An 11,928-nucleotide genomic window follows, 5' to 3' on the forward strand; every position below is an offset into this window, starting at 1 on the left:
TACCAGAGGCATGGCGGCCTCTCGAGCCCTCCTTTCTGGGGCCTCTTTGCAGGATGTTTGTTTAGCGGCTGGCTGGGCCACTCCGCACACATTCATTCAGTTTTACAGTCTTGACCTTCCTTCGGCACCTGGCACTCGTGCGCTCTCCTCTTAGTCATGCCACTTTATTGCACATAGGGGCAGGCGGGGTTTTCGGCACGGTTTAGTGGGTATCTCGTTCCCATAGTGTCGTAACCGACGCAGTTCGAGTTCCCTCGAAGGGGAACGTCTCGGGTTACGTATGTAACCCTGGTTCCCCGAGAAGGGGAACAAGACACTGCGTCGGCCCGCCGCACCTCTCTCCCCGCCTGAAGCGCCTGCTTCATAGTTAAGCTAATGATGAGTGTGTACAGGTGTGCTTTATACTCCTCCGGTTATTCCGTCACACCTTACCGTTCTAGCAACAAGCCAATAGGATTGGAGTGATTTCATTCACGTTCAGACCTGCTTCGCCTAGAGGCGTTCCCATAGTGTCGTAACCGACGCAGCGTCTCGTTCCCCTTCTCGGGGAACCAGGGTTACATACGTAACCCGAGACGTTTTTGACTGTGCTAGTGTTTAGCCTGGGGGTGAGCAAGGCACGATGGTGTTGGTTACATGTATTACGAGCAAAGATAATGCCACTGTATGAGACATGGAGGAAAATAAACTTGCTAGTTAATAGTAACATTACCGAAGTCCCCGTATGATATTTAAGATGCTGCACGGGCACACGTCTAAACTTAATCCGCTGTATTAGCAACCAGTTACTAGACTATGTTAGGATTTAGTCAGTACAGTATCTTTCATCCATGAAGTTTTAACTGAGCTCTGTCTTTACATCACAGTAACAAATGTATGTACATTGACTGCCTGGAGGGTAGCTAGTGTTTGGAAGGGAGAGGAAAGGTGTGTGCTGCAGCCAACACATTCTCATCTCAATGTGTCATAACTGACACTTTTAGACAGCGTTAAAAAAGCGTAAGGTTTTTACGCTAAAGGTACCCCTCAGTGTCCGTATGAAACGCCCCCCGTTTGCTACGTTGCAGCAACACAAAGGAGGCTAACCCTACCTGTTAGCACGGCCGATGTGTAGGGTAGGGTTAGCCGGTCGACATGCATAAAGTCAGTGACTTAGGTTTAGGTACTAACATTTCTGATGGTTGTGGTAAGAGTAGGGGCTTCAGGGGTCTGTCAACACCTTTATCACAAACGTAGCTACCTAGCTAGCACCCGGTGCGTCTCACACAGTGAGATAACTACAAATAACTACGCTTTGTCACTCTTTCTCAAATCATCGGTATATGACACCCTGAGATGAGAACGGGCTCGCTGCACCTCAATGTTTTTCCACTGTGTTTTTGAGGGCGTGTCAGACTAGTTGCTCGGCAAGCATTATGACACGTATTTTCTTGTGACATCACAAGAAAGCGGAAGTAAAGGCTGGACTACAAACGAGCTCAGAGTTCAGAGCAGAGTTTTCTGTGGGAGATAGGAACTCCCTTGGGGTGGACTTTGGGCTTTTTCACTTTTCAAACCTATTACATGCACCAAAAAGATATATAAATCAATAAAGGAGAGGGAAAAAGCCAAAAAGCATAATACCACCTCATTAATATGAATTATGACAACAAGCTGGTTTCAAACAAACAAAAAACTCTTTACCCTTCAGTTGCAAGTGTTTTCTCCTTCTGGTTGTGATGCAGCAAACAATGACGATGATCATCAGCAGTACAACAACACCTGATGAGGATGGATAATTACAATAATTTTAAAATGACAACTCAACAATTGCATATTTCAATCAAGTGTAATTACTTTAATCATAATTCCATGGTATGCAGTTAGAAGAGATATATACAGTTAAAAGATGCATTAGAATATACACTCTGATAAAACATACTGTCTCCGTGGAGGACAGCAAACATACCTCCTCCGACAGCAATGAAAACCCAGATTTCAATTCCATATAGTTCTTCATATAAAAAAGACTCTTAAAGGGGAAAGAGGAGAAGGAGAAAAACATTGAATAAGTATTAATGTATTGTATTTCTTTTGATATGTGGTCAAAAACTATGACATTTGGAAAGTGGAGCTATCTAATGGACAGTTGACAAATGTGCCTCTTTTCGAAACTTCTTAAGTAATCGCACTGCAACTTATCCAACTCGAGGACACTGAATGAGTGGGCTTATGTTATAATCATTTGATAGATGCAATTATCCTACTAAATTATTTTGTTTAGCCATCAGTAAATTTGCAATTTTCTTGTGTGGAAATTAATGTGATCAAAATGTTTCTGATGAATTAAATCAATAAACAGCCTGATCAATATTGAGCAGTTCTTATCCATACTGTTTTGCATGCAATTAGGTCTAGTATATAACACATCTGTGTGATTTCCATCAAATGTGAGGAAACAGGCCACAGACAACTGTGGCTGTAGTAGCCAGTGGATCATACTCACTCTGCGTATAGCAGTGTTGGACAACAGGGTCACTGGTCTTACTGCTGACGAGGTTGGAAACTTCGCATTTGAAGGAATCTTTTTCCACAGTTTCAGCATTTCGTGTCAGAGCAGTTTTGTTATCCTTCAACTCCTTGTTATTTTGAAACCATTTAAATTTGTTATCCTTGGACTGCTGGGTTAAAATATCATTAATAGATGGATTAATAAAGGCTTGTAAACAAGGGTTATAAGTGTAACATAAAAGACCCGGAGTAAAACTTTGCAGGATATTTTTAAATTTGAAAAACTCTGGACGAGACCACAAAGTCAGCTCCAAACACTTTTTAAGGACACATGCTATTTTTTTAGTGTTTGACCATTTAGTTATCTAATATCCTACAGATTGGAGCTAAACTAGGTAGCTAAAAAATCTGGATATCCAGTACAAATGCTGTGTTTTTGCATTTTTTAAGCTCACATCTTTCTCAGGAATTTCTTGTTATGTGGAGGCCATGTGCAGTTAGCTCAAACATGAAAAAATCTTTCACACAAATGGTTGAACACTACAGTGTGTACAAAAACATTTTTATGGAGGATTCATTCGGAAAATACTCCACTTACGCACCTTTGTAAATAAAACATATTGTAAATTCTCACCTGACTAACATTGCAGGTTAAAGTAAAATGGGTGTTTTTGGAACAGCTGATCGTCAGGTTAGGCTTCTGGACAGGGTCTGAGTAGAGTAGATTAGATCAGAACAAACATTATTTGAAGTAGTGCGCATTATGCATTATAAAACACTGTGATTATCACATCATGACAAACAAAACATGGAAACAAATGTGGTGATCTGAAGTAATGACAGGATATTAAACCACATTTTGTTTTCTGATGTTTGTTGATTATAATGTACAGCTTCTGATGCATCACAACACACTTAAAGACAACCCACTCTGAGATTTAAATCAACGTGAACATATTCAGCACATAAGATGAAAACTTTGTGGCTGCAGACAAAGAAAATGTATCGGAAGTTGTTGGTACCTACCCAGTATACATAATTGTATGCTTTTCAAATTCGGTATTGCTTCTCCATTTTGATAATGAACCTCGGGGGTGTATCTCCCTGTTTTGTTTTTTGACAGACTTTTCAGCTTCAGCGATCCATTTTCAGAAACATCCTCTTTGCTCCCGGTGAGATATGTGTTGTTCGGTCGTCGATCCAAGACTGTTACATCATTGTGCTTCCATCTCAGTGTTTCTGAATTGCGCAGTTTGTGGGACAGAATCAGAGTCAAGTCCCCGCCTGTAGCTGCATACTGGTCACAGCTAGCCTGAGAATCTGTGGAACAGAAAGAAAGGTGAAGAAATACAAAGAAAAATCAGATGGCACTCATTACATTTAGCAGTTATGTTATTTATGACCCCAAAAATCACATGATAATTCATTTACAGAGTACTGTGATATTTTTATGCATGTCAACTTCAGTGCTCCTGATATTTTTTATGTTTTTGTTGGCTGCAGTGTCTTTTTCACCATAAAACATTTCCCATATCCAAAAGAAGATTCTTCTTTTCAGATTAAACAGCATTAGTTGGGCATGAAGCAGTGTCAAGTTGCTGAAAAGACAAAAAGCAAACCAACAGAGCTCTTACATGTAGTGTGACGTCACTAGAGAAGACTATGTACAACAGTGCCAAATTGTGTACCAATTTGTCTGGAAGATGTTGAGATATTTTACTAGTCAAACCTCTGACTTTCTGGTGGTGCTATAGGAAAAGTCAGGGGATCATAAAAACCTATGGGATTCATCCTATGGAGACTATGAAGCTTGGTACAATACCTCAAGGACGTCCATATAATAGTTATATTAAACATTCTAGTCTGTTGATAGAGTTAGTCCTCAGCTCCTGAGAAGCTGACAGGACAGTGACCAGACTGTCTTCACAACAATGAGTAATATCCATCCATCCATCCATCCATCCATCATCAACCGCTTATCCTGCGCACAGGGTCGCGGAGGGGCGGGAGCCAATCCCAGCCGACATCGGCCAAAAGGCGGGGTACAGGACAGGTTGCCAGTCCATCGCAGGATGAGATAATATCAATATAAGTTCCAAAAAGAAAAAAACTAGATTTCAAGTAGACTCTATGAGGAGTATACAGAAAGAAAATGTCACTGGTTTTATTTCCCCAGCCCACTGTAGCTAATCTCATCATGAAAGTGGGAGATTTAGACATGTGATGGACAAAACAAAAACACTTTAAAACAAGCTGCCGGTGTGGATTAACCTTAACCAGGGAACAATTTAGTGCCATTTTCTCGACATCTATGCTTTGATAATTACACTAACAGCAAATGTTATGAATAGAATATAATTATGAACTTATAAATGAAACACGATTATCTCATTTTTAACATGTACTGCTGCAACATTGAGCATTGCAGTTCTTATGTATGTTGGTATGGTTGCTAGTAATGGTGAGGATTTTGGCATGATTTGAGAAACATTTATATTTACAGATTACATAAGTCTACTTTCTTATATTTCCAAGTGTATGCATCTTCTTAGGCACACAAAAAAATTAATGGCTTGTTTGGATTTTTACATATTTATTGGCTTTTTAGTTGTTGGGATTAATTTCATTTTTCATAAATGTCACTGCATCTGACCACATAAAGAATAAAAACTTTAACCCGCTTGTCTCCTACTCCTTTGTAAGTCTGTATGTGTGTGTGTGTGTGCTGTTCTGTTTGTAAATGTGAAACTGACAAGTCTATGAAATGAAACTCTGCAACCAGACTGCACAGATCATTTCAACTTGTCACAAAGCCTGAGAGCACTGAAGATGGATGATGTGTATAATATCCTGTGGTCTCTGTTCAGACCACAGTCTGCTGAAAAGACACACAAAGCCAAACAAATTCCCATATATGTCGCCATTAATATCCAGCCTTCACTTTCAAGAGCTTTATAGTTATTTATTGTAAATATTTTTAAATGATGTGTTCCATATTACTGGTTTCCTTTTAAAAAAATATACAAAAATTTGATTTGTTTAATTTTTCTAAAAGAAAAATAATGGTGACATGAGTCATTAGTTCACACAATGTGGCCTTAAAAACAAACATTTTCCTTTCCTCCTAAACTTATTTGGCAAAACCATGTGCATGTAGGTAATGGTACATAAATGTAATTTTTAGGAGACAGGAGTGCAGCGATGAAGATGACCCCTTTACTTACCACTGCTCCTCACAGTGTGTGAACACCTCTGCAGAGTTTTAATCTAGCAGGAAAATGAGAAGTGCTTTTTGTTGAAGATTCTGAGGAAGCCATGAGCTTTTCTCAGCAAAATTTGAATGAATGACTCTGCTGAAGTCTTGAGCAGAAACAAATAATACTACATCCTCTTTCTGTGACACCCACATACTGTTTTTCCATTAAACATCTTAATAATATTTTCCACCAGAAACGGTTTAGTTTGATCAAAAATCCTTTGGTTTCCAGAGAAACAGTTGTATAATCCAAGATCCACAACACTGATTGGCTGGTAGTATTGCTGGCATCACTAACGCTAACCCTTTGTGTCACTATATCTGAATATCACATCTATGCAGTATGCAAGTTTAAATCACCAAAACAGAGAAGTTTGATTCTGAATAAAATTTCTTTTTTACCGATTGTGACATCAAACTGAGAGAAGTTATATTGTGCAATTCACACACACCCAGCTTCATACTTCAACGATTTTACATCTCAAAGAGCAAAATCAAACATTTCTATTACCCATGATGGCCTCTTAAACACTGTTCCTCTCATCTATCACAATTAGATTACTGAAGCTATCACGTGTTCTAATGTAGTTGTGACTTAAAGGGCCCATATTATATTATGCTATATTACTAAATATTATGCACTTTTTCATGTCTTTTCATCATAAATATGTGTTTCTGGTGTGCCTAAAGTAGAGCCCAATCAATATGTGATTTTTAAGACAGATACCTATTTTCATGTTTGAGGATCTTTCTTTTCAGAAATGCTTAACAAACAAAAACTATCCTTGGCAGTTATTATGAGACCTCATCAAGATAACATGACAAACTTGTCATAAATAGCACTTTGCACAAAAGTACAGCTGATTGCTGAGTTTTGAGGTGGATCTGTGGCGTCCCAAACATGTGTGCCAACAGGAGGGTTGTATGCAATGATAACACTCATGACATGACTGAAGGATTCTTCCTGTATCTCTCCATTTCTTTTCAGTCATTTATCAGCTGTTAATATTAGCTGTTCTATGAGCACAATACTGATTTATCTGCAATTAGCACACACACACACACACACACACACACACACACACACACACACACAGCTTTGATGCTGTAACCTGTTCATGACACTGGCCAAACATCAACTTTGACATTTTAAACTCAGAGATAAGAAGATCCTCGGTTCGTCTGCAACACCAAAAACTACTTTTTGATGATTCTATGTAAATCATTTGTCTTTCTGTGCATGTACCAAATGCATTTTTGTTTATATGCAGTTACATAAATAAGTAATAGCTGGAGTTTACCTTACAATTGTTTCTTGTAAACAATGATAATATTTTAAAATGTCCTTGTTTTTATCAACTCCTGATCAGATGTACAGGTCATGCAGCAACTCTTAATTTGAAAAGTTTTGAAAACATTTATTACATAGTTCACCAAAGTTTGATGTTTGACCAAAGAAATATTAAAAAGAAAAAGGATTTTAAATTTGAAGAATATACTTGACAGTTTGTTTTTTACACTTTATTATATTTCTAGATGTATCTGCGCAGAAAGTCTGTGTTTAGTTAAACCATCTATATTTTGTATCACTCAGTACATAACTGTCTCAAACGTGGCTATTATTTGATGCATTTAGGAACATTTATTTCTAGTACATGTGTTGTTTCTTATTTCAGGTGTTGAAATCATATTGTTGCACTTTTGCTTTGCTTCCTGTTCGTCCTCTTTAACCTCATTTCAGACCAATTTTACCACATCAGCGCACACAGTTTCTGGTGCAGGTAACGTTCCGGGGTGATTTCTTCTAACTCTGATGTATTGTATTTCTGGCAGAGCTTTCAACTCACATTCACCCGCAATCACAAACATTTTGACAAAGACGTTAACAGAAAAACAAATATAGAACAGATATTTAGCTTTATTTAACAGTATAGTACAGTCAATTTCACCAGATGCTGTTTCAAGTCATTCAACATCAACTTCAGTGGGAAATTGGAACCTTAACCTGTCCATGTCAGTGACTTTAGCTGCAGTATTGTTTTTGTGTTTTGTTGGTTCCCCTTTAGTGCTACAGTGATGAAACACTTTACTGATTCAGTTAACCGCCTTTACTTTTAGATCTAATCTATTATTTTTTGCGAATGTCTATCAATTCAATTCACTTCTCACATTTACAGCATCAGTCCAATGTTCTTGCATGTTTTAGCCCATTTACAGTACATTATGTATACAATACTTAATTAATAAGTTTAAAAACATATTTTTGCACCATACTGATATAAAGGTAAATGTTAAAATTTGTTATAATATAAACTACTACAGCATGCACTGAAAAATGATTGGTAACAGAACAACGGAACAAATATCTGGGGCTGAAAACATGTTAAATCACCTAATTTAGAAGTAAAACATTTGAAAAGCAGTAAAGAGTTATTTAGCTGGCCAATGTTTTTTCTTTAAAAGAGTTTTGCTTTCAAAAAATATATGAAAATGTTAGGAATCAGCACTGTTACAAGAAGAAAGTCAAATTGAACTCCTTAAAATCCTCTAATTATAATATTAAGGACAGTACCTGTGGAGGTGATGAGGCAGCAGAGCAGGAGCAGAGTGATGGTGGAGACAGTAGCCATCTTTATCATCATCATATTCAGCTGAAAAGAAGAACAGCCGCTTTCCATTATCAAGGTTATTTCCTGTCAGAGCAGAGTGAGATCACCTCCTTTGTGTGTGCGTCTGTGCATGTTTATGGTTTCTAAAGGAAGTGATCCAAGAGGCCCTATCTTCTTTCAATGTCAAAGAACAAAACACCCAAAGCTAATGTTATATTTAGAGCGCACAACGAAATCTTGTTCTACTCTTATTGCTTCAGTAACTAATAATATAATCTTCACCTCCACTTAAAGGTCATTAAAAGGAAAACAAATCACAAATGCCAATCAATTATGTTTTTAAGGTGCACAACAACTTATATTTTAGACTTGAAAGCATTCATTGACATCAGTTAGAAACCACTTCCTCTTGTACTATAGATGTTTTGGGTCAGAAAAGATGACATTATAAACTGACTTAACTTGTTCCTAACTGCCGCTGCATGCCATCATTTCTTTTTTTTTAACCATGTAATGTCAGATCATGCACTTTCCACTTGTATGGCCTTGCTGAAACCTCCTTCTGCAGCACACATTCATATATTAGCCCTATTCTTAACAGTTATTTCATTGGCAAATAACAATTTCATCAATTTTATACACAAAACAGGAAATTATTTATGTAGTTAAGAGTGTCTAAAGAAAGGTAAAATACACAGTTGTAAAGGCTGAACACAATTTGAAACATTTGTTAAAAATGCTCTGTTTTGTATATCTGACCACACCCTCATGAGATTATAGGCTTTTTAAAGTTTGAAAAACATTCATTCATTTTAGCTAATCTGTGATAACTTGAGCACTCTCAAATTTATGTTTTCTCTGACCAAACTTTTTATTCAAGAAGTTAAAAGTTTTGTCAATAATATTGACATCATTTAAAACTTCTGTGACTGTAATCTCACAGATAAAGTGCAATTTTAATTTTAGAAGAAATAAGTTGCTATGTTTATCAATCCATATTTTGCAGTTTATAAGTTTAAAATTCAGGTGTATTTTTCCAGTTTGAAATTGACTTTTATAAACATACACCCGCTGCCACAAGGTCAAACTCTAATCCATCTGGAAGATTAAAAATCTTACCTTGCAGGGTTTGACTGGATGAAATGTCAGAACACCATCATCGCCACACAACTTCTCACTTTTAACTGTAATGGTGGCAGATATTGTGCCTAAATAATTTGTTTAGATAGGTTGTGTGCCTTCTCCTTAGTGCCTGTTGCCACACTATGAATGCAGGGGAAATGTGTAACCATATGTAGCTTGAAGTAACGTCAGCTTGTGGTTTCCCTCCACGATCTCTGAGCCATCATGAGACAATAGCTCTCTGTACTTCATAAGGCTAGTTTTAGTCATTTATTTTAAATGTAATCATTGCTCTTGGATGGCGTACATTTAGGGAAACTGTAGGAGATGACACTACATAGATCTTATCTAGCTAATAGTGTAAAATAAAATAAAACAAGTAGCTAACAGAGATATTTTAGCTGTTAACCAGGAATGCGATCAGTTCCACATGTCCTATTGTTATCTAGCAAATCATCCTCAAAATATTTTTTTGCACACAATTAAAGGTGTAATACAGTGATTTAATCACAACACTCAAAATGCAGACTAACTGTTAAAAATCTGTGATCTCTAGCCCAAGCTAAAAGAACCCTGATTACATAAATATGACCAACAGGGTTATGTTCTCTAATTTGTAAAAGCGCCTTCAGAGCCAAAGACATAGAGACATCATTCAACTGTGTTCACAGGCTGAGAGAGATAACATACACATAAGACACACACACACATTTTGGTTTGAGTGTTTTTATGGAAACTATTGAAAATAAGAAAAATATAGAATATTACGTCACACTATGTAGATACAGTGCTGTGCAAGATTTTTAGACAGGTGTGGAAAAATAAAGTAAGAATGCTTTCAAAAATAGACCATAGTGTATGATTAAAGAATTACACCAATCAGGTGCTAATGATCATAAAGTCAACTGAAACAGCTGTGTGTTAGGAATACAGCTGGGTGAGGAACAGACAAACTCAGTGAACAAGGTGACTGAGTGCAGCAACAAGATAACAAGGTAGTTCAGCAAGGGCTCTCCCATGCTGAAATTTTAAGGAAGACAGAGGTTTCCATATGTGCTGTCAAAGCACCTTTTAAGAAACACATAGAAACGGGCAACACTGAGGACCGTAGACACAAACAAACTTACTGCAGCAGATGAAAGACACATCATGCTTACTTCCCCTCACAGTTGGCAGATGTCCATCAGTGCCATCATCTCAGAGCTAGAAAACAGGAACTGGGGTGCAGAAAAATGGCATCTCTGGACTGATGAGTCAAAAATTTAAATATTTGGCTGCAGCAGAAGGCAGTTTGTTTGCCGAAGGGCTGGAATGTTGTACAAGAAAGTGTCTGCAGGCAACAGTGAAGCATGGTGGAGGTTGTTTGCAAATTTGGGGCTGGATTTCTGCAAACAGAGTTGGGGATTTAGTCAGAATGGATGGTGTCCTCAGTGCTGAGAGGTACAGACTTATTCATCATACGATACCATCAGGGAGACATCAAAGTTTATTCTGCAGCATAAAAATGGCCCCAAATATACAGTGAAAGTCATTAAGAACTATCATTAGCGTAAAAAAGTACAAGGAGTCCTTGAAGTGATGGTATGGCTCCCAAAGAGACCTGATATCAACATTATTGTCAAAGTTTTGGTATTTTCCTGTTTTCGTGTTTTATTATGTGCTGATTGTGCTCTCGTTCTGTGTTACGTTCATTTGGTTATGCATTCGTTCCATGTTTTCTGTTTTACTTCGTTAAATCTGCCCTCTGGTGTTTTCACATGCTTTACTTCCTGTGCTATTTTGTAATGATCAGTTTCATGTGTCTTTGTCTAGCTTTTTTCCTGTTGTGTCTGATTAGCCCCTCATGTCTTCCACCTGTTCACTCCATTCCTGCTCATTTCCTCTGTCTGTATTTAAGCCCTCAGTTCTGTTCTGTCTTTGTTGCATCCTCGTCTAATGTTGAGTGTTCTGTTCCTGCGTTTCTGGATAACCCTGCTTTTGACTTGCTTTGCTCTGTTCTTTTTTTTCCTCGTCACACAGGTTATATTTTGTTAATTGATATATATAATCTATTTACATGTTTTGTTTCTTACTTCACAGCAGTTTTCCACACTTGCCTAAAACGTTTGCACAGAACTGTACACACAACAATATTCATTCTAAACACTTCTTATAAGAGTAACAGTTAGGTTTATTACATTTTAAATTCATTGTTAAATAAATTTCAAAGGGTCCATCTGTAGTTTTTAGTGCCATCTAGCAAGAAAACGAAAATGGTTAGAGAGCTAGACTTATACAAAAAATGAGATTGTTGCCACTAGGGCTGACCCCCAATAGTCGAAGATTCGATTATCGTTTTTAAATAGCCGGCTACTTGAAATAGACCCTTGAGGAACCGCGACGTGCACACCGTGCTACCACAACGGCATGTAAAACCGAAGGCAGGCGAGTGACAGAAAAGGGTCTTCAAAA

The 11,928-nt window shown here is 37.6% G+C and overlaps 1 protein-coding gene across 2 annotated transcripts in view; it reads right to left on the reverse strand.

Annotated features, from left to right (window-relative positions):
- The window catches only part of LOC123975991 (T-cell surface antigen CD2-like), a 14,155-nt gene extending 4,545 nt beyond the window's left edge, over positions 1–9,610 (reverse strand). The window contains exons 1-7 of one of the 2 annotated variants that reach the window (XM_046057773.1): positions 9,475–9,610; positions 8,319–8,397; positions 3,517–3,810; positions 3,125–3,201; positions 2,486–2,657; positions 1,949–2,011; positions 1,684–1,761 (exon numbers count right to left, since the gene is read on the reverse strand). In XM_046057773.1, the coding sequence (XP_045913729.1) occupies positions 1,684–1,761; positions 1,949–2,011; positions 2,486–2,657; positions 3,125–3,201; positions 3,517–3,810; positions 8,319–8,391 (757 nt within the window). In that variant the 5' untranslated portion in view covers positions 8,392–8,397; positions 9,475–9,610. Of the gene's footprint in view, positions 1–1,683; positions 1,762–1,948; positions 2,012–2,485; positions 2,661–3,124; positions 3,202–3,516; positions 3,811–8,318; positions 8,398–9,474 lie in introns of both variants that reach the window. The other variant, XM_046057766.1, reaches the window with a different exon arrangement.
- Between the last annotated feature and the right edge of the window lie 2,318 nt (positions 9,611–11,928).

The sequence above is a fragment of the Micropterus dolomieu genome, linkage group LG01 (assembly GCF_021292245.1).
Source record: "Micropterus dolomieu isolate WLL.071019.BEF.003 ecotype Adirondacks linkage group LG01, ASM2129224v1, whole genome shotgun sequence".
NCBI classification, from domain to species: Eukaryota; Metazoa; Chordata; class Actinopteri; order Centrarchiformes; family Centrarchidae; genus Micropterus; species Micropterus dolomieu.